General features: G+C 49.3%; 9 protein-coding genes across 9 annotated transcripts; 7 read left to right on the forward strand and 2 right to left on the reverse strand.

Annotated features, from left to right (window-relative positions):
• Positions 1-20: 20 nt before the first annotated feature.
• Positions 21-1,662, forward strand: DEU56DRAFT_323950 (uncharacterized protein). Its single transcript, XM_041345667.1, has 4 exons — positions 21-682; positions 746-1,258; positions 1,312-1,560; positions 1,613-1,662. Exons 1-3 carry the CDS (start codon positions 424-426, stop codon positions 1,485-1,487), a joined length of 948 nt encoding a protein of 315 aa, XP_041209057.1. The 5' UTR covers positions 21-423; the 3' UTR covers positions 1,488-1,560; positions 1,613-1,662.
• DEU56DRAFT_800340 (uncharacterized protein) lies at positions 1,558-1,825 on the forward strand (the record flags this gene model as incomplete). The annotated part of the gene is made up of 2 exons (XM_041353080.1): positions 1,558-1,560; positions 1,613-1,825. The coding sequence occupies 2 exons, from the start codon at positions 1,558-1,560 to the stop codon at positions 1,823-1,825; spliced, it is 216 nt and encodes a 71-aa protein (XP_041209058.1).
• Positions 1,826-2,242: 417 nt separating this feature from the next.
• DEU56DRAFT_324044 (major facilitator superfamily domain-containing protein) lies at positions 2,243-4,699 on the forward strand. The gene is made up of 13 exons (XM_041345669.1): positions 2,243-2,488; positions 2,537-2,722; positions 2,784-2,810; positions 2,866-3,126; positions 3,183-3,267; positions 3,322-3,671; positions 3,730-3,826; positions 3,875-4,067; positions 4,115-4,172; positions 4,223-4,254; positions 4,308-4,325; positions 4,382-4,449; positions 4,509-4,699. The coding sequence occupies exons 2-13, from the start codon at positions 2,562-2,564 to the stop codon at positions 4,581-4,583; spliced, it is 1,425 nt and encodes a 474-aa protein (XP_041209059.1). The 5' UTR covers positions 2,243-2,488; positions 2,537-2,561; the 3' UTR covers positions 4,584-4,699.
• Positions 4,700-4,803: 104 nt separating this feature from the next.
• On the reverse strand, positions 4,804-6,626 carry DEU56DRAFT_324016 (uncharacterized protein). Its single transcript, XM_041345668.1, has 2 exons — positions 5,032-6,626; positions 4,804-4,980 (listed from the first exon to the last, which is right to left on the reverse strand). Exon 1 carries the CDS (start codon positions 6,503-6,505, stop codon positions 5,045-5,047), a length of 1,461 nt encoding a protein of 486 aa, XP_041209060.1. The 5' UTR covers positions 6,506-6,626; the 3' UTR covers positions 4,804-4,980; positions 5,032-5,044.
• A 733-nt stretch (positions 6,627-7,359) lies between these two features.
• On the forward strand, positions 7,360-8,206 carry DEU56DRAFT_755559 (uncharacterized protein; the record flags this gene model as incomplete). The annotated part of the gene is made up of 2 exons (XM_041349922.1): positions 7,360-7,493; positions 7,549-8,206. 2 exons carry the CDS (start codon positions 7,360-7,362, stop codon positions 8,204-8,206), a joined length of 792 nt encoding a protein of 263 aa, XP_041209061.1.
• A 1,753-nt stretch (positions 8,207-9,959) lies between these two features.
• DEU56DRAFT_944034 (uncharacterized protein) lies at positions 9,960-11,258 on the forward strand (the record flags this gene model as incomplete). The annotated part of the gene is made up of 5 exons (XM_041358972.1): positions 9,960-10,157; positions 10,220-10,249; positions 10,311-10,327; positions 10,385-10,960; positions 11,014-11,258. The coding sequence occupies 5 exons, from the start codon at positions 9,960-9,962 to the stop codon at positions 11,198-11,200; spliced, it is 1,008 nt and encodes a 335-aa protein (XP_041209062.1). The 3' UTR covers positions 11,201-11,258.
• A 951-nt stretch (positions 11,259-12,209) lies between these two features.
• Positions 12,210-14,351, forward strand: DEU56DRAFT_324319 (uncharacterized protein). The gene is made up of 4 exons (XM_041345670.1): positions 12,210-12,292; positions 12,345-12,358; positions 12,418-12,511; positions 12,575-14,351. Exon 4 carries the CDS (start codon positions 12,583-12,585, stop codon positions 14,242-14,244), a length of 1,662 nt encoding a protein of 553 aa, XP_041209063.1. The 5' UTR covers positions 12,210-12,292; positions 12,345-12,358; positions 12,418-12,511; positions 12,575-12,582; the 3' UTR covers positions 14,245-14,351.
• Positions 14,352-15,433: 1,082 nt separating this feature from the next.
• On the reverse strand, positions 15,434-17,130 carry DEU56DRAFT_324348 (uncharacterized protein). The gene is made up of 5 exons (XM_041345671.1): positions 17,053-17,130; positions 16,507-16,995; positions 16,400-16,459; positions 16,206-16,346; positions 15,434-16,149 (listed from the first exon to the last, which is right to left on the reverse strand). The coding sequence occupies exons 2-5, from the start codon at positions 16,778-16,780 to the stop codon at positions 15,539-15,541; spliced, it is 1,086 nt and encodes a 361-aa protein (XP_041209064.1). The 5' UTR covers positions 16,781-16,995; positions 17,053-17,130; the 3' UTR covers positions 15,434-15,538.
• Positions 17,131-17,417: 287 nt separating this feature from the next.
• Positions 17,418-21,217, forward strand: DEU56DRAFT_755563 (uncharacterized protein; the record flags this gene model as incomplete). The annotated part of the gene is made up of 12 exons (XM_041349923.1): positions 17,418-17,469; positions 17,523-17,622; positions 17,679-17,879; positions 17,913-17,973; positions 18,000-18,115; positions 18,259-18,373; positions 18,501-18,640; positions 18,732-18,811; positions 18,852-18,877; positions 18,954-19,014; positions 19,240-19,956; positions 20,010-21,217. The coding sequence occupies 12 exons, from the start codon at positions 17,418-17,420 to the stop codon at positions 21,215-21,217; spliced, it is 2,877 nt and encodes a 958-aa protein (XP_041209065.1).
• Between the last annotated feature and the right edge of the window lie 217 nt (positions 21,218-21,434).

Here is a 21,434-nt window from a genome sequence, read left to right on the forward strand (position 1 = left end):
CGTCCGCCGTGCTTTGCTCAATTCGGTTGGAACTCCCACTACTACAAGAACAACGGTAAGGAGTAATACATGGGCGGAACGGGAAGCGAGACACTCATGTAGCTGCCTGCTAGTGCAGTCCTGCCAGCGGTCGGGCCCGGGCGGCGGCTCCCCGCGGGTCGATCGAAACCATTTACATATGTTTTCCTGACCTAGTGCCATGTCCGTCCACGAACACACCTGCGACTCCGCATTGCTCATTTGACGCTTGCGAAAGCTTCAGTACACCTACATAGCGGTTTGGGAGCCCTGGCTAGTGATTGTAAAGCTTAATTTTGCCGCTCACGGAGCTTCTTTTTAACCGATGGCGCGATCAATACTCGGGCGCTAAATGTACTTCGTACGCTCAAGCCTCGAGGCCTAAGACCTCCTCAGGTGCACGATATGTGGATAGATAGTGTTCGAGAGTTCATCCTCAATTATTCCTGGCTATCAACACCTATCATTGCGGCAATCGGATGGTGCCAGACCTGGGTTATCGCCTCTCTTTTTCTTTCCATCGGAAAATCCAACGAGGTTGTTGAGGCCATTGAAGAATCACGATTACAAAGTTCCTTCGTGAGATATTATAATGAAGACAGAGAAGACCCAGGTGCGACTGAAAAGTCAACTTGTAATTATGTTGCAGAGCAAAGGTATACAGGTGAGTGGTTACATCCATGCCTCCCCCAGATTCGAGGCGTTGACACTACTCTATTGGACTCAGGTCTAGCAAAACGCACGGTACTTGCTGCATGGCTTGCAGACACTTCCACCGCAACTCCCAGAAAGATCGTCGGCGTGATGTCGATGGACCCTGGGCTCAGCACGCAGCTTCTTGACCTTTACCACTCCGTCTGCGACGCTGGCTACCTTGCATACTTATCATTCATCATTCAAATTGTCGGCTCTCTCTACGGTATCGTGACAGTCTCGATTATTTGGGCAGATGATGCGCATCTCAGGCAACAAGCTTATGGCGTCCAACTGCAGCAACAACTCGCAGCGCTCACTATCAACCGCGGGATGTGGTCCATTGCAGCTCTTGGCGCGTTCTTCCCGTGGGCACCTCTTCACGCTGTCTATTTGACGACGGCCGTTGCTGTCGTACTAGAATTCCTCTTCGCTGCCAGGGGATTCGTCATTGGCTGGCACATGAGCCTCCTTCCTGGTATCCTCCGCTTCTGGGTTGTCTTTTCGTGGCTGCTTCCTAGCGCGGAGGCGTTGACACTGATCTTTGGTATGTCAATGCGCTTTTAGTTTATCGGTTCTGCACTCACGTATCTGCTATAGGTCTTATCGCAATGAAGATGGAAGTTTCATTCATCTCCGCCAAGGTGATCATCTTCGGGCTCCCAGCACTGTGGTTAATCATCGGGCCGCTTCTCATCATCGGGGCATCGTTGGGATCGCACTTTGGCATGCTGAATTGTCTTGTTGTCAATTCTAGCTTGTGTGCTACAGCTTGAGCGAACAGACGTGCAATTAGGCGGATATTGGAAGGAGCAAATGTGCCGTTTTTTTATCCTGCTTTGTACCATGGTATGGTTTTCCTCACCAACTGCGTATACGTTTCTCACTCCCATTGCGCTAGTTTTCTGTCGTTGAAGCCCATAGTATTCATGCAACACTTCTGATTTCAATCATTCCAGCTCTCAGTTCGCGAGAGGTTACAATCGCGCCCCGTTTACATACCAGCAAGTCAACGAATCGAATAGAGTGTATTATAGACTTCTCCTCAGGAGTCGGAGAAGCCGATCGTCGCCATGAAAAAGATATCTTCTACCATAGCGCAAGACCTGACTGATTGTGTTCCGGAGATGAGACGAGCATTGGCAGATGCGATCCAGAATGCGAGTTCGCTGAAGAAAAAGACGGCGGATGTCATCAAGCTGCTAGGAAAGCTCTCTCAGGCTGGAACCCATCATGATCAGGATCGATGGACTGGATGAGAGCGGCGGAGTAGAGACACAGAGAGACCTCCAAATTCTCGCTGATAAACATCAAAGCCTAGCTGTTCCCGAAATTGCATAACCATTGTCCTTGTGAGCAGAGCGGATATCTTCTTCGAGCCCGCTGTCAACCGCACAAGCCGAATAGCCCTGTTTCAGTATTCTTCCTGTTATCATGCCATCAGAGGTCTATCATCACGAGGATGGACCCTGCGAGACCCTACGTGTTCTTACACTCAATCGCTGTCAAGAATTTGCTAACATCCTTGCAGTGATGTAATGCACCCCTTACCACGTAGCCCCTTTAGCGTTGAGGTCGAGGTTGCACGTCACTAGTACTCAAGCTGAATATTCTGTTGGACGATACGATACGTACGCGTGGTATCCATCCCGGAGGGTTGACCTCCGGTAAAATTATCACCGGTGGTTTCTTTTCCGTCTTGTGCTTCTCAACACTCGATATTGAATATTTTGCTCGCCGTCAACGTTTCAACGTTGTCTATCACATATCCACTGAGGTATGTATACTACATCACTTGTACTTACTCTTGCTAACGTTAACCTAGACCTTGTCTAGCTTCGTACACTTTCATGTCAATGAAGCCCACAATCCATGATACGTTCACAGCGAACGAGAAGTTGGATGATGTGGTAGAGCTAAAACATACGCAGTCATCTAATTCCACAACACCTCATTCAGAGTCTGACCCTCCGGATGGCGGGTTTAGGGCATGGGCGACTGTTTTTGGGTGGTAAGCTATGTCTCAAACGATACCCGCATGCTGCGTGTCTCACATTCAGAACGATGACTAGTTTCCTCATGCAATTTTGTGGTTGTGGGTGGGTCCAAGCTCCGTTCGTTCGAGATATCTGTCAGTTAATAGTACTTTAACAGATACATATCGTCTTTTGGAGTTTATCAAGGTACGCAGCAGCTGTATGGTCAATTGTATCCAAAGTTGACGAATGTCCTCGAAAGATTATTACACGCGAATTTATATGACCAATCAATCGCCGTCTGCAATATCATAAGTGAATGCCCTTTTATTCGGGAGTTCTTGGTCTCAGTCAGTGTCAGATGGATTGGTGCAATGACCATGTTCTTGGCAATCATTGTCGCATTGATCTCAGGTCCACTGTATGACCGAGGGTGGTTGTAAGTTGGCATATATTTATGACCACACGTTTATTTTATGTACAAATTACCAATAGCTATCGATTGGTGATTGTGGGGTCGCTGCTCCAATCACTGTCCTTGTTCGCTTTATCCTTCACGAAGCCTGGTCAGTTTTACTTTGTGAGCAGCCCGACCAATCTTATCGTCGATGGGCTACTTATATGTTGCAACCAGGCTTTTATTTTTCAGGGCGTCCTTGCTGGGTTTGGAATGGGCCCGACGGACGCTCCCACTATGGCGATTGTCTCTCATCACTTCTCCAAAAAACGCACAATGGTGATGTCTCTCGTCGTATCTGGTACATCACTTGGTACTATAATCCATCCGATCATGCTCAATCACTTTTTGAATGGCACTGTTGGCTTCGCAAGAGGCGTCCGCTTCAGTGCGGGATTTGTCAGCGCTCTGTTATTGATCTCCTGTTTATCCATGCGTACAAGAGAACTGCCGGCACCGACTGGCAGCTATACAGCAGTGGCCCGAAAATGCTCCCGCGAGGTTCCCTTCATCCTCATGACCGTTGGGTATGTTGTCTCAAGTATGCCCAAAGGGCTCAAAAAATTGACAGTGGATCGTTCCTAGGTCAACGCTATTTCAGATCAGGTCTTTCTTCCCTGTATTTTACTTGCAATTGGACTCTGTCAAACATGATATCGACATCAATTTCTCCTTCTACTCCGTACGCCCAGGATCATTACCCTCATTGCAGAGTTCTAACCCGATTTAGCTTGTGATCATGAATGTAGCCTGTTTTATCGGACGCTGTACGGCAGGGGTAATTGCACGGTATACGGGGGTGTTGAACTTTACGATCGTATCCGCGTTCGCATGCAGTGCCCTCATCATATCCATGATAGCTCTGAGTAACGTGGCAGGTGTGGTTATGTTAGGACTTGCATATGGTTACTTTTCTGGAGTTTGTATGTCTCACCGCAGCTTGTGTAATCCCTGGTACTGAATTTTCAAGACATGGCGCTACTGGTCCCGTTGGTGACTGTGTTGACGCCCGACTTGACTGAGCTAGGGTTAGATTCTCTCACATTTGCATTCTGGCGGTGTTGACTCTCATTTTCAGAATGCGAATAGGAATATGTTATACTTTCATTTGTGTGTATCATTCAGCTCTGTTTCAGAACTTTTGACAGAGCGTGAACGATCAGCCTTTAGTGGATTAATCAGTGGGTACTAATTACTTATGGGGATTTATCTGATGTCGAACCAAAATTATTATCAGGCGGCCCAATCTCAGGCACTTTACTTTCTTCTCAATATAGGTGGTGGATACCGTCGCTCTTCTGTGGGGTGAGTAGATCGCATTATTCTCGCACTTGCGCAAACCCGATGCTGAAAATTTGATCTAGCTCATCTCTCTTGCCGGAAGTTTAATGTTTGTGATAATGCGCTTCATGACATACCGCTATACCTCCAAGGAATAAACGGAAGCTACGCGTAGCTGGCGGGGGACGCGTAAACCAATTGTTCAGAGGTTCTGTCGAGGTCAGTCTGTACTCGTGCTGTATCATATGAGACTTGGTGCAATGATGTGTATGATGATGCTATGTACATGCATCCAACGCGTGTGCAGGTGTACAATTATTCTTGGATCGATCGATGTCGTAGCCGCGTGCGCAGGCGGTGACCAACCCCCAACTTCAAATTGAATGAATACCAACTAGCAACTCAACTTCGAGTCTATGATTTTCAGATACCTCTATGGTGATGAGATTATCGACAACTGATGTACTCTACTTTCATGTCAAGACAAAGAAACAAGGCGACGATTAAATCCTTCAGACATTGGCAGCTCACCACGAGCTGCCAGACGATATAATCCTACGAGGGAAATTTAAATACAGCCCCTTAGAGCATGAGACTTCGACTCACTGAGCAGTAGTAATCAGAGCGATACAAGCTCGACGAATCGTTTCAAACGCAGGGGCGCTTCGGGGGACTTGGGCGGGAATTGGGTTCGAAACACGACGAAGCTTGTAGTCGAATGTTTACGCCACGGATTCTTGGACCAGTGGTGGTTGTTGCTCATAACAGGCACCGGCTCCACTGCTCGCATCAGTATGAAGGCGAGGCAATTGAGAGGAAGCTCTGCATCTCCAGATGGGGTCTCCAGATAGTTCCATACCCCGAGAGCATAGTCTGAGACAATGCTATCAACATCGGCGGTAGCATCCTGCACATGATCGCCGTAAGACAGGAAATTTCCTGTTACATCAACATCCGTTATGTCCATGCCGTCAACTTCGCTGTGAAATCTGGCTTGACGAGAGGATGTGTTGTTGCCGAATGGCCAGGTCAGCTCAGCGGGCAGGATCATTAGCTTGATGCGTAACCCACTGTTCGTTAGCGAAAACGCTCTTCGAATCGGCGGGCAGTACGGCTGCCCAACATAGCATCTTGGCGAGGAGGGAAGAGCTCGGGAAGGATGATTCGTGACGGCGGGACGACCTGCCCAGTTGAAAATCCGCAGATCATCCGATGTCTGGATGATGGCTTCGACAAGCCTGAAGAAAGCTCGTTCTGACCCTTCTCCATAAGCAATGGGCAGGACGACATGAAAAATTCCCATGAGGGAATACGCCATGTCCTCTCCCTTCGTAGTCTTCCTGTTCGCTGCCCACGTCATGCGTTTAGCGACATCATGCGAGCCAGGGATGAAGTCGCTGAGCTCGCGGCTGGAGATAGACGTAACTCTTTCTATCGTCTTGATGACGTGGTAATCAGCCTTGTCGTTATCTTGCATGGTCAACGGTGACCATCCAGCTCCAAAGAATTTCAATCGCTTCGGGGCCAGAAGCTCTTGTAGCGTCCAGCCTCTCGTGAACCACAGATCCTTTCCCAGATCAGCAACTCTGATGGTTTGGGCAAGATATGCGATGCAGATCGACGAATTGCGGTACCACTTAAACATGGACCGGAGTGATTCGTCGAGCTCAGAGCTACTCGTTTTGTCGATGCAGCATGTATCTGACCAAGCAAAAGCCAGCTCATATCTCGATGCAGCTACGCAAAAGCTCTGCAGCTTTTCGAATCCAGGACCGCGGGACTCAACGCCTCCCGTCATCTCTTGATAAGTCACTTCCCCTTCTGCAAGCCACCTGTGAGAGAAAATTGCATATCGCACACGTTTCCGCACGACATTGGCGATCACATCTTCTCTCGAAAGATGGAGCTCTGCGCATTGCACCTGGATGTCTTCTTCTGTCATGTCTCGTACAGCAACGAGGAAGTGACGCAAAACGGCGCCGCGATCAACGAGCTTCATCTCTGGAACATGGATCAAGTGAATGGGGGTTTCATCGAAGACATATTGAGCGATTGCGTCTTCGAGGTCCCTAGGAGCCATGGTACGTGCTGCACATCAAATTTGGTGGCGAGTGAGTTGGCGACTGGGGTGGGGTGGGATCATCGATTGAACTCACGAATATTGTAACTCAGGACACGAGTCGCTGATTACTGCTACTAGCTATTTGGGAGTTGAACTCGAAGGAAGCTGACGACTTACTAGTAACTACGCTTAGTTTATCCCAGAATGGACATAGCTCCGTGCCTGGTTTTGGGGCTCCCCCGGGAGTTTTCTTCCGACCGAGTTTGCAAAACTAGTCCTCGCCGCTCGGTGAGTCGACCGAGCCAGCTGCATGGCACCAACGCACCTGAGGCTCTATTTTCCTATGTCACATGCAATACGGATGCTCGAACACTGCGTCTGGCGCTCTCGAGCTTGATAATCGTGGAACTTGATACATTGCAAAGGTAGACCGTCTGGACGATTCAGTCTACAATTGTAAGTCTAATGCTGATCTCGGGTTGAATTGATAGCTAGCAGGAGACTTTGCTTGGTGATCGGTACGAGCAAGACGGGAAGGGAAAGACGCCCAGAACATGTAAGTACTATTTGCTATTACGAACAAGTCATCATCAGAAATTATGGAATTCTCAGCGCATGGGCCAGGCCTGAAACACGTGTCTGTAATGAGGGAGCGCTTCCTGCCCCTTCGACATTGCAGACAAAATCTAACTCACCTCTACATTCATCTCCCACCGCTTTTGCGAGAACATGAGTACCGACACGAACAACTCCTCTGCAGCTCCAAAGGCCATCCATATAAGGGTGACTCATCCGGATGCTGAAAAGGATTTCCGAGCTGTAGCAGCTTCCAGTGAATATCTCAAGACGCAGAAGAAACAGCTTCGCACACAATGTACACAATGCCACATGATATTGGAAAAACCTCGGAAATGCTCAAAGGTAATGGCCAAACATCTGTTGCTAGCATTCATCGAGTATCGCAAATTCCTTTTAGTGTAAAACCGTTTGTTACTGCTCACAACAGGTAGGATTTGCAACTGGAATGAATCTGAAATCTGAAATGCTGACATCGTGTGTAGTGCCAAAAGAAAGACTGGTGAGAATGCTGCCTACGATTCACACAGGTCGAGACCTCCAGACGTGGACTTACGCCATGATAGGTCCACCCACAAACTGGCATGCCGCGAAGTTGAACGTTCCTCGGGGACAGTCAAATTTATACGAATGTTAGCCTTAAATCCACTGCTCATGGGGTACCTCAAAATCGCTACCATCTTTGACTGTGGTCTGCTCGACAATCCACGGATCGGATTTGACGTGCCGTTCGTGGCACGTGTTGACATTGCCATTGAGCCGAGCGACATCCTTGATTTCATTGGATTATATCTCGATGACAAGACCATTGGGGAGAAGCTTCAAGGGATGGTGCAAGTCAATGCAACCACTCCGTGCCACCCAAGCTTGCTTGCCCTTACGCCGAACCGACTAGATATTTGGCGTGAGGAACGAGCAAAATATAATGCAGACGGTTATGCCAAAGATCCCGTTGGACTCATAGATTTTGTCGATAATACTACCTATGCGAAGGACTCGTGCCAGAACGCAGTGACCGCTGGGCTGCACATCCCTACCGGTGTCCTAGACTGGGCAAAGAAACGCGAACCCTTCGTTCGCGTCTCTGCTGTCACGGGCACCCAGTTCAAACAACCCATGAGTGCTGCGGCGTGTGTAGAGTAGGTCTCCATAATTATTCCCTGGATTTAGAAGCGGAGCCTCTTACAAATATCTTGCATAGGTATGTCAACGTGCATATTCGGGAGGATTTGCGGAACCAGTTGTATTTACGGACCGAGATGACAGAGAAAGACAAAGAAATCATTCGCGCGGCAAGCCGCAATGAGGACACATATCCCGCTCGCATCCTCAAAGAGAAGATGCGAAGGGAATTTGTGTATGCTAATATCGTGCACTTGACCCAATAAACAGTTGCATGTGAGTGTACATTTTCGGTGATTTCTCGCACGTCTTTCTGAATTTTAGATCAAGAGAAGGAAGGCGGGCTTTCTTTCCTCCGCCCATGACTCTTCAAGTTAGCCTTGGGTTATGCTTCATTACATCGGCGGGACCTTGTGTTGGATTTGCTGCAAGTTTAGCGTCTCGTACTTGTAGCTGATGATCTTTTGGACTACGTGTTATCACATTGATGGGGTCTTACTCAGGCTAAACTTCACATTTTTTGGATGCTTGTAGCTCTCCGCTTGAAGTCATAGGTTACTGTACGACGTCTGTTAAGTAAACGGGCGTAATCAGCAATGATCAGTCCATGGGATCGCCGGCACAATCTGGTCTCGGTCCTTGGATATTTGCTTCTTCTGTGATACGATGAGTGGATGAACAATAACTTATCAGGATCGACGGTTCGGCACGAGGGGGGTTTGACATTCCGCACCAAGCTATGAAGAATTAGTAATGGTGAGTAATGCACGCTTGCAACAAGTGCATCACAGCTCACGGGGACTTTGAGACCAGTCTTGCCGAGGGTGCAGTACTGAACAAGATGTCGTTGGTGATAGAAGTCATGCTACAGAAATTGACTGTCAATGTGTTCTCGTCCCCCGTGTGAACTCGTACAAACCTTGTTATATGTGACCGTGCTACTCTCTGCGTGCCATTCGAGTCAGTGAGCAACAAACATCCAAATTACGACCTACGACAACCTATTCCTCTTACCACTAAAAACACTTCTTTCCGCAGCCAAGGTGTCTGCGCCCATCATGAGGCCATGATGGATGAAAGTGGAGCGTGGAGCATCCATTACATCCTATTGAATGCAAGAAGCGTTGTGCACACGTAACGCGCTTGATTGTATTTGTGTTTATGTACAGGTAACTAATTGGGCTGTGCTTATCCGCTTCATGTCACTCGGACTACACTTACAGCTTTGCGCTATTGACATAAGTACATTTCAGACGGCAGCATGATCCGTGCGCGTGAACGCTGATCTTTGCCCAGCGTGCTTGAGAAATCCTATCTTGGATCTTTTTGACCTTGGTGCGTTGCAATTTCAATGCAGTGTCCCTTCTTAGACGATGTGGTCCAGTGCAAGTCTAGTGCCGATTGATGTCTGGCTTGATTAGCAGGAAGATTTGAGATTGATACGAGAAAGATAGGAATGAATTGTGATAGATGCCTAGAATGAATCTAGATCTCGTGTGTACTCCTTGCTATTATGAACACTGATCAGAATTCCTGGAATGCTCACCAGACATAGTAGACCTGAAACACGCGTCCACAATGAGGCAGTGGTTCGTTCTCTTTCCATCGCATTCCAGACAAGGGTTGCCTTAAACCACGTGAACTCGCCGCTCATACCTGTATTTTCGTAATCAGTCCTTCTTCGTGTGTCTTTCATCATGCTGCAAACAAGGTCTTCCTTACAAAGTCCACTGCTAGCGCTCAACCCACCCAAATCCACCGCCTTTGCAAGAACATGAGCACCAACTCTAGCGACTCCCTGTCTGCAGCTCCAAACGGTGTTGCTATGACTTATGCAATACATCCAGAGCGGGACAACATTTTCCGTGCTTCAGCAGTGTCCAGCGAATTCCTCAAAGCGAAAAAGAAGTGTATCATCGTCAAGTGTACGCAGTGCCACACGATAATGGAAAGACCTTTGAAATGCGCAAAGGTGACGGTCAATCTGATTCATACTGTTGCAGGCGTTCATATAGTGTCGCAAATCACCTTTAGTGTAAGAGCGTCTGGTATTGCTCAAAGGAGGTAAGATTTTCAGCTGGGACAGAAAATATGAAGAGTTGACATCGTGTGTCTTCCTGTGTAGTGCCAAAAGAAAAATTGGTGAGAGTGCTGCCTACAATTGATACAGACCAGGACCTCACTTGGACTCGATGATAGGTCCAAGCACAAGCCGACGTGCCACGAAGATGAACGCTCATCTGGGCTACTCAAACTTGTACAAATGATCACTGTCAACCCAGTGCTCATGGCGTGTCTCCAGATTGGTGTCATCTTCGAGTGTGGCCTGCTTGACAATCCCCGACTCGGATTTGACAAACCATTCTTGGGGACTGTACATATTGCTATTGAGCCGAGCAACGTGCTTAACTTTGGTGGATTGTATGTCAATGCCACGAACATTGAGGAGAAGCTTGAAGGGATGGTGCAAGTCAATGGCATCACCGCGTGGCAGCCAGGCTCAAGAATGCAGAATCCCCTTTCACCAATGCGACTAAACATGTGGTGCGAGGCTCGAGCAAGGTGTAATGCAAAAGGTTTTGCTAAGGATCCTGTTGGACTCATAGAGTTCACCGGTCATAAGAGTGTTGAAGACTCAGGGAACTCAATGACTGCCGAGTTGCACATCCCCAATATTGCCCTTGCCGGCGTGATGACAGGAGAACCCTTCACATTTTTCACTGCTATGACGGACATTCAGACCAAGGCACCCATGAGTACTGCAACGAGCCTACGGTAGGTGCTCTGTTCTTATTTTGCAATAGAGCCCATCACGATTATATGCACAGGTTTATCAACTCGCACATTCGGGCGGACACGCAGAACCAGTTGGGTTTAAGGACTGAGATGACAGAGAAAGACAAGGAAGTTATTCGGGCTGCAGGTCGCAAGGAGGACAGCTTTCCCGTTCGTCTCCTCAAAGAGAAAATGCAAAGAGAACCCATTTATGCCAATTTCTTGCAACTGACGCAGTAAATAGTTACCCTTGAGTGCTCTTGAGTGCATATGTACATTTGATGATTTCTCGCAAGCCTTTTCAATTCACACGTGATCGGCAGATCTTGCTTTCCTCCGCCCGTGACTCTAGCCTTGGACTTATGCTTCATTATATATCAATGGAGCCTTACTCAAGTTGGATCTGCTGAAATTTCATCCTGCTCGATATCTTGTGTAGGTCGTCTCATGAATGGGCTGCACCACTAGGGAGAGCAAAATATTGTTTGCATGTAGCAAGTCGGCTGCCAAGCGAGAAAAAATAACGGAAAACAGAGACGTGGATCGACTACGTCAGACAGCTGAGGCTCGACCACCGACCTCAGGCTGGTAGGGTGCAAGGTGCGTTGCACCACCGTCCACTCATGTACAGACTAAATTCCGAATAAGCCAACCATGCAGGTGCATAATGGCGGGAACTGTGATAAATGCCATTATTCCCTCATCAAGTTGCTTGTATGATTTACGAGGCACTCAAAAACGCCCTTGGGGCTTGTGTATGTCGAGTAGGTTTGAGTCGGAGTGAAAGGAGACGTCGCGATCGTGAATAGAAAGTAGATGTCGACCGGGATATGGAGGGCGGCAGGTAGGCCGAGGGACATGCAGTGTAGAAGAAAGTATGGTGAGTTACCTATGATATAACGCATCCTGTAAGAGAACACTGGGGAGACTGACCGTATTCTCTGCAAGAGAGTTCTAGGAGTTGGTTCTTGGTGGAGTGCTGTGTTCTCGTTCCCCGTGCAACTCGCACAAACCTTGTTTGATCTAGGTAAATCAAGCGGGGCTTCCATGCTGAGATGCGATTCAGATCTCGAGCTGTGTTACAGAACAATGGACACTATTTGTTTTACTTTGGTTCGTCACTTTCATGCTTGGACCACAATGTCACTCTTGTTAAATTGTTTATCCATTGTGATTGCTAAATCTTTTGTTACCTTGGAACCACAACCGGGTCTTCGTTCCACTACGGTCTCAGTTACAATAGCGTTCTCGTCTATTTGAGTAGCAACTTCTTCAGATGTAACTCTCAGTTAACCTCTGCGGTCATTTTCGTTATCGCGTGTCACAACCGAGGTAAGACATTCAACTGTTCCTTGCCATTTACCTATGCTTACACTTCTCGAAGTTGTTTGATAATAGGTCAGTATACCAGACGTGAGTTATCGCGTGATACGACTGATACTATCTATTGGATTTAGATCCGCGCGACAATACGTTGTTCTTATACCTGAATTCTTGTTCGAATCCGTAGCAAACGCTGATTTGTGAAACCTGCATCTCGAATCACGAAAGGTAATAAATATTTACAGCTAACTGAGGTTTCGCCTGCACTCAACTGACGACTCCGCCCCACAGATCCACCCATGGCGATTATATCCTCTCCTCTGGCCGACTCGGATGCTATGTCCACAAGCACAACCACTGAAATCAACAAAGACCTTGCTGTATTAGCCGAGTCCATGCACGTCCTTGACTCCATATCTCGCCTTCCAGCCGAGATTCTCGCGATTGTCTTCGAATTCGTCGAAGAAGAGAAGCGTTTCGACGAATCTGCGAACAATAATGCCCCTGCTTGTCTAGCAATCACACACGTCTGCAGATACTGGCGCAACGTCGCTCTCGATTGCCCCTCTCTTTGGAGATTCATCCGTTCTTCCTCTCCATATTTGGTAGGCATCATGCTTGAGAGGTCGAGGAACGCTCCCCTGGTCGTGACGTACAAATCCCCGGTCTCACTACAAGGTTGCTTGGAGCCAGTCCTTGCGCAACTGCCCCGAGTCAAAGTGCTCCAATTTCCATCGCCGGCACCGGACGTCGATCGCATTATCAACCTGCTATCATCGCAACCAGCACCGTTGCTTGAAAATTTCGATTTACGCAAGCCATGGGAGGGCAGAGATTGGTTCATCACAGACACCATCTTTCAAGGCCAAGCACCTCGACTTCGGAGTGTTGAACTTGGGAATTTTAGCTTAAGCTGGACAGCGCATATTTTCAGCAGGCTTCAAACTCTGAGTGTCAGAGGCATAACATTCTTTCCTACCACCCTACCGGAGCTCCTGTCAGCTCTGAGACGTATGACTGCATTGGAACAGCTTGCGATTGATACGGCGTCCGTAGTTTCCGAGATAACGATGCCCCTTGACAATGGCAAAGTGCCACTCGCTCGGTTGAAAAGTATAGCGCTAGGTACTCTCTCAATCCAAACTGCCACGTCTCTCTTCTCGCAACTAGCCATTCCCGTCGATGCCAAGATCGCTCTGCGGCTCAAAGATATTCTAGGCCTTCAAGACTTTTCCGATCTGTTTTCGGCCATGGACAGGTATCCTGATACACCCGGTTCTGTCATTCGATCCCTGCGCGTCATCTACTTTTCGTACAAATCTTTTTGCTTCCAGCTTAGCACGTCCACGACGATGGATCCTCCAGAATCCTGGAATTCTCATGATTATGACGATGCCATACGACTATCCATTCACTTCAACTTCCACGGATACGTTGACGTCGCGAAGAGCATCCTGTTCGATATATGTCGGCTCGTGACGCAGCCTGAGGACAGGATTCAAACGTTCTATCTTGGGTCAGATTTTTTGGATCCAGACCCAGATTTCTGGCGCGCTGGGTCCGCCTTCCTCCCGGATGTCGAAACTATTCATCTGAACCGCACATTGATTGGAGGCTTGGTCGAGATGCTCGAGATTGACGAAGGCGAGCAGGAATGCAATGTGCCATATCACTCCCTCCGTGCTCTAGACGTCTATACGACCGTTTTCATTTATGAGGATGATGAATATGAGAGGCTTCGGGATATCATGAAGATGCGAGCTGGACGCGGTGCCGGCATCCGGGCCCTCCGACTCGAGAAATGCTTAGATTTAGACGCTGAAATGGTGCAAGGTTTCAGGAGAGTGGGTGGGGCTGTTGATTGGGACGAATATGTAGAGCCCTTGGGTGATAGGGAGATTTACGAGGTCACTACGCCGCCGGGTTGGGTGAATTGGACAGAGGCTTTTGACCAGCGCTAGTGTTTATATATATCGACGACGTTTTAATGCGTGATGGATTTGTATTTAGATTTTTGTTCTTATCGTCGACTGCTGTGCAGCCTCGGGCTGTATCTCATGGTCTGCCCCAGGCAAACCATATACATCAGAAAATAATATACCCCGGATCTATATCATGATGCATTGTGATTATAATTGGCGATAATCACGCCCCCTTGAAACTTGTCCTATACGTTAGTGAGAGTCCTGGCACAACAATATTTGTATGGTAAGTAGTGAATGAAGAAAAATATATGTGTCTTTGCGCAAGAATGACAGAAAGGATGGGGAATACTGCGCGATGAGAACGATCGACGGACCTCCGAGACTACGTTCCAGCGCTCTCACAACGTTGTCGGAGAACGAGTGTGGCCAGCCAAGTACGTTAACGTTTGCCCCCGGCATACTACTTCCGAGCCTGGAAATGGAAGAGAAAGAGAGATGGGCGGGTAGCGCAGGTCGTATGTCAATGACACAGATGGTAACGCGAGAAACGGATGGGGTAAGGCTGGTGGGATTAATCCAAATTACAAGTTGTGTCTGAGTCGTACCATTTGAGGTGTCATTGACGTTTGATGGCATTGCTCATCGTGTGGAATGATCATCTGGGGAAATATACACTTGAATATCTTGAAAGTTAGTCAAACGAAAAAGGACGCTTACACGAGCAATGTATTCTCTGTATCACTGGCATGCCCAGGAACATCCTGAAACACAGAATTCTGAGTTACCGTAACTTGATATCAACTGAGATCATATCCCCCACTGTTCGCCATACTGCCTCCGCCCATGCCGCTCTTGATCAGGATTCAGGACGTGGGACATGCGGCGAGAAGTGGGCCGGCTACTTGGCTGCCAGGTGGCTGTTCGAACCGAATCAGTAAAATTTGAAAGGTTAAACAGACCTGCTTAAGGCTCGATCTGTACTTCTAGACCATCGTGGATGTACGCAGGCATGAGCTGCGAAGCTCTTCTCCAGGGTAGGGTTTTGAAGTGCCGGCCGGATCACTGGCAGGCGAACACAATTCGGATGTTCAATTTGAGTCTCAGGCTGGCCTCGGCCTAGTCTCGTACCCAGGTCCTAGCCATCACACGATTACCCTACCCCAAGAGGAAGTGTGTTGTTGGGAAGGGTTACTAACTTACGACCCTATTTTTGAAACCTTGCCACATAAAGAGCAATAACCCCTATGACGCTGATGCCAATATTTAATGTCCCAAAATCTTGATAAAACAACCGCATAAAATGTGTGCACATTAATTCGTCCGAACATGATTAAAGATTATAATAGGGGTCTCTGAAACTCACAACCCACGTCTCAGGTGGCTCGCTCGCACCCGGAATGAGTCTCCTCCTCGCAAACTCCTCATCCTTTTCGAGCCCCGCAAACGCAACACGAGGCCCAAGCCAGTCCACACGGATTATCTCTGACCCTTGTATCGCAAGCTCCACACCCAGATCAGGTGCGGATCTCACTCTAGGCTTAGCAGTAGGAGATGCCCCGGAATTCAAGCTCTCGCGCGACGCAGCAACCATAGCTATAGTAAGCCTCCGATTGCGCGCTTCGATGATTCTTGCGCGTTTATCCTCTCCGGCGGCGCCCCACTCCGTATCTTCGAGTGGGAGCTGTAGTGCATTGTAGAGCGCGGTGATGACGGTAAGACATGTTATGTACTCTTCTTTGGGACTGGGTTCGATGTCGAATGCCCAGGGAAAGTCTTTGCTGATCAGCCGGATTTGCTTGGGCCGCGCTGGCGTGAGTGGGATAAATCGAAGATGCCCATATCCCAGTCCTGCGTTCCGAGGGAATCGACGAAACTGGAGAGAGGTGTAGCTGTATCGCAGATCGTATACCAGTGCCAAGCATGGTGCCGCAAGAGGGTATGCTTGGAGGAGGCTCATCAGGATCAATCAGGGATACAAATTTGCGTCTGAGCCTCACCGATTTGTGTGTCCTTGTTGATTAGCGGCATCGAATCCTCTGTTCGTCCTGCTTGATCATCTAGGAAAGTGGAAAGTGGGCAATTGAACCGAACTGCGGTTTCAAAAGCGCCTTGGAGAGATGGGTTTTGGCGAGTGCCACCTTTATCGTGGAGTGAGATTGTATGATAACCAGATTATATGACAGGAACCTACCGTTGTGCATGCATGAGTCAAAGATATCGCGGCGTTGGGATTCAAGGGGACACGCTATATCTACACAACCAATAAGCTTGGCGTAGAACAAAGGAGAGGGTAAATACCTTGCACCCCAGAATTTGCGCGTGGGTAAGTGTCATATTGGGGATGAAGAGGGTGATGGTCTTGTAACGGCTGAGACAGTGAGACACATGTAGAACAACAATAACCGCTTACGGGTATAAGTGGCGTTACCGGCATAGGAGGGAGGACATAATGGATTCGAAGCGTGCCGTTCAGCAGGCTTCTTGAATGAAGGCGAAGCGACATTTGGAAGCTGTAGTGGAGGGCCGGTCCACCCGTCGTAGCGAGCATTGTGCAAGGAGGTGCTGGGATCATGGGTTTTCCGTGATGGACGAGTTAAAAAAGGCATGTGGGAGGTGGCGTTGGTGTACGATTACTTGGGATGCTTGTGGATGCATCGCTATGAAGAGGGTATTATATACCATCGAATAATAGGTGGCAAAGCGCTGCCCGCTTTATTGTGAGTGCAGATATTAGACGTGACGTGCAATCGAACCAAGGGCCCGGTGGGATCAACTGACCCGTCCAAGCTGTGGAGAAGAATTCTTATCATCACGACCAGCAAATAAATGTGGACAAGAACCTGCCTGTTAAACCCAGCGAGCGTAGGTCTTCCCCTGCCAACTGCCACAGACTCGGAGATCCGATAACTGATGGTCTGATACACCTTCCTTTTGTAGTCATTATGACAGCAAAATTCTTCAAGTGAGACACGATGGATACACCACCAGTATTTCCAGTGCTGGTATGCCTTCGCCTTCTGCTCGCCACTCTACCACTTCTAGGCCAATATCTCCTTAAACATGACCACCAACTCAGCTCTCCTACCTTCGTTGTATGTGCCAACGTATTTAAACCAAGTGATTGCACCGCTTTGAATCCATCGCAGTGAATGAAGGTCTGTGGCTCCTCGACAATAATATCGAGCCATACATGGGTGGGGCCTTTCACCATGTTTGTCACTTTAGTGGGCCACATGCCATGGGCCGATCAGCTGTACCATAGTCACCTCGCTTACTCTCCTTATTTTTGACCATCGTACCTCTACTCCCAATAGTATGGGCTGTATCTGATGCAGTGGGAACATGGGCACTTCTCCGCACATGGCGTGCACGCCAGGGTCTATCACCTCACAAGGGCACGCAGAGAATCTCATCGTAAGCGTGTGCGTCCCACCATCATACTTCAAGTACGCACCTAACGCACCGCACAGCTACTTGCTGAATCCCTACCTCCTCCTCCCATCACTCGCGCTGTCAACATCCACATTCGAAAATACCCTCACCCTCCTTGTTCTCATGTTCGCATCTGAAGGGACATCCCAATGCCTCCATCCAAGTTGGCTCATGCATTCCTCACCTCGCTTCGCCGCGCCCGTTCCATGGCAGCCTCAAACGCATACCGTTCCTCTTTGGTGAGTCCACGCTATAATGGCTCGTCCTTGTAGGCGCAGCATGTACGATGGCGGGCGGAGGCTGGGACAGGGTCAGTGCATCATGGGGCGCGAGGTAAGTGAACTTCCAATACCTAACAGATGGTCCTAAAACCCACCATCCCAGCCTCACACTACCAGACCTCACGCCTAATCCGGGTCTCTGGTGGTGCTTCTTCACTGAGATGTTCTGATCATTCTTCCTCATGGTCTTCTCTGTGCGTTTTCGTCCTCTTCGTCGTGAATGAAAATGTGCCATCTCACTACGTGGTCAAGTTCACCTTGTCATATATATTACCTCTTTGCGTAAAATTCCAGTTAAGCGGTTGTACGTGTTTATTGTGATGCGCTTCAAATGTAGACACGACCCCCTCTACGCTGCGTTCCTCCTCGTGGGTGTCCTGGGGACGTTCAAAGCGTACCTGACTCTCGCAGACACAGATTTGTTCTTGAGCATGATATCTCTGTTCCCTGAAGTACGTTCACTCGCACCAGACCTCCGATACCCCATTATCACTACGCTCCTCCACCTACACGCTGCGCTCCTCCTTCCGCTTCAACATGTACTCTGGATGAGCGAGGGATGTATTATTATGCTGCTAGTCTTGTTATGGGGATGGCGGGTGGTGCGGGGCTTGTGGATGCGTGTTGGGCGGGATGAGGATTGCTGTGAGGGCTAGGGATAAGGGAGGTGTGGTGGGAGGTGGTGCAACAATGAGGAGTGAGGCTGGTTGCTGTTTTGCGTGCGTATTTTGAAAGGACCAGTATAACGAGATTTGTGGTGGGAATCAGGCCTAGGCCTCAGGTTGGATGTCCGGCTTGATTTTTACACAGAGGGCCATACGGACACGTTGGGTGTGGTAGAGTGAGCAGCGGTACCCGTATTTATGCAACAGCCGCATCGGGGTTGTTGGGTTCGTTTACCTTGACGAGCATGGGCTTTCTTTGAAATAGGCAGCGGCTGGGGAACAGGCACGATGGTACGAGATTGTATTTTGTGGTGTTCAGTAGATGTGGATACAAACACGGCTAGAAAGGCAAGAACTGGGTTAACAGGAATTTGCGAGTCCAGCCGTGTTTGTATCTAAAGATATATGTCTACAAGTGAATCGTCCTTGTAAGTATGTCATGTCTGGTGCATGCAGTGGGTACTTGTAGTCCTCCTCGATGGTTGGCTGTGCATGGATTGCCGAGTGGATTTGTATGGAAAGGCATAGAAGTGCGACGAGCACGGGATGAGTCATAAATTACGCGTTCGTGCCGATTCGGCATCGGGTAATTCCGTGGGTACTGGCAACACGCCTCACAAGCGCAGTGCTCATTACTCTCGATCTCTTGCCAGATAACAACAACGAACCCACCCATCGAGTGTCCCCATTCAATATGTTGACCGATGCGATAACAGCAGCACCCTCTTTCTCATTCGACCCTTCAGTAGACGACTTCTTCAATCTCGACATACTCAACTCGGCTCCTTCAGCTTTCACAGCTTCATCATCAACTTCATCCCCACGCAGCCCATTCCCTTTCTCAACCCCACCACCTTCAACTGGCGCAGACGATGACTTCTTCGCCCAATTCCTAGACACTGACGAGTTAACAAAGGGCCCTTCCCTTTCATCACTCTCAGTCCCTTCTTATGACTTTTTCGGCGCAACTCAAGGTGGCGCCAGTGCAACAGGCTCAAGCCCAGAGAGCATCGACCCTCCAACTCCCATGTTCGCAATAGACCCACAACTAGTCGGAACTCCTGCTACTTCAAACGACCATTCAGACCTCGAATCTGACTCTGAACCAGAACAAGAGCAAGCCCCGCCTAAACGTTCTCGCCGCGGTGCTGTCGCTTCCGGTGGCATCAAGAAATCATATCCCCCCTCCGAGAAAGACTTGAACTCTACCACAGGAAAATCAAAGTCCTCAAAGGACTCTTCCCCGCTCAAGATCCTCGAACCCGAAGACTGGCGTCCAAGTCCCGAAGAATACAAGAAGATGAGCAGCAGAGAGAAAAGACAGCTCAGGAACAAGATCAGCGCACGAAACTTCAGAGTCAGGCGAAAAGGTCACTATTCCCCTTTCTTCGCTTCTTTTCTCCACCTAACCCACTCCAAACAGAATACATCACAACACTCGAAGGCGACATCGCAGAACGCGACCGCCTAATCGACGCAATCCGCTCAGAACTCGGCAGCTCCCGCTCAGAAAACACTGCCCTCCGCCAAGAAATATCCGCTCTCAAACGCTGCCTCCTCGACTCCCGCCATTCCCCCGATCTCCCACCCCCTGCAGAACTCGCTCTCCCCACAGGCGCACCCCTCTCTCCACCCGGTTCGCCTGTCTCAGTCTCCGTTCCAACACCCACAACTACGACACCCCTCATCACCCCCAACACCCAAAAAGACCTCCCCACATCCCCCCGTCTCGGCGCACGCCCGTTCTGGGGCGGTTTCGGCGGCATGGGCGTCACGCCCGTCCACACAACTCTCATCCCGCATACCCCTGTGGGCGTCAAAGGCGTCCTCCAGGAAAATATCAATCCGGCGTTACACCGCCCCGGGTCGATTGTTGAGAAGACGAACAGCCAGCTCAACGGTCTTGGTATGGGAATGGGCACTGGACTGGGTGCATTCGATGCGTTTGCGGATACGAATCCGTTTACGCTCAAGACGCTCGATGCGTATCGGATGCAGCTGTGGGGCAAGATGGCGGCGCAGCATGCGCATGCTAATGCTGGTGGGAACGGAATGGGAATGGGGTATGCTCCTCAAGGACTGGCGTCGGGTCTCAAACCTGCGTATTTCGCTTCTTCTTCTTCGCCTTCTTCGAAATCACAACCGCAACCGCAATCACTTGGAGGGAAGAGCCCGTATGCAAGTGCTTCGCATGGGGGCAAAGCGATGCCAGTGCCTACGAGGGAGCAGGCTGCGCTTGCTGCTATTGCGTCGCAGACGCTGCTTGGGAAGCTTGGGAGTGCATTTTGGGAGGCGTTTTCTGGGTCTGGGTCCGGTATGGGTCCAAGTGGAAGTTCAGGTGTGGGTGTGAAGAAAGAATGGGACGCTGAGAAAGTGCGCAAGGTGCTCGAGGGTCGGGCGGTTGTCAGAGTCGTTGATATCGAGGAGCCTGTTTTGGAGAAGAGGGTGTCTGCGTTTGGTGTGCCGTCTCCGATACTAATGGAGAAGAAGCCATCTGCGTTGGTTGTGGACACGAAACCGAAGTCGTCGTTGGAGAAGAAACCGTGTCCGAGTGCGTCGAGTGTGTGCAAGGCGAATGTGTGCGATATTTTGGAGGAGAGTATGAGGAGTTTGACGATTTCGAAGAAGTAGGCGTGGAGTTGTCTTTCCTCGATTCCCGATCATTCCCTCGCACTCGATTTCCATCATTCCCTCGCGCTCGATTTCCGATCATTCCCTCGCGCTCCTCCCCGTCCCGTCCAGCTATCAATCTCCTTTTCGTTCCTCACAATATCAGCATCGCATCCGGATACGCTCTTCGTTCCTCTCCTCGTAATTTGTCCAATCCCCCCGCTCCGCCTCTGACTGT

This window comes from Suillus clintonianus (assembly GCF_016758775.1).
Source record: "Suillus clintonianus strain FC179 chromosome Unknown DEU56scaffold_30, whole genome shotgun sequence".
Classification (NCBI taxonomy): Eukaryota; Fungi; Basidiomycota; class Agaricomycetes; order Boletales; family Suillaceae; genus Suillus; species Suillus clintonianus.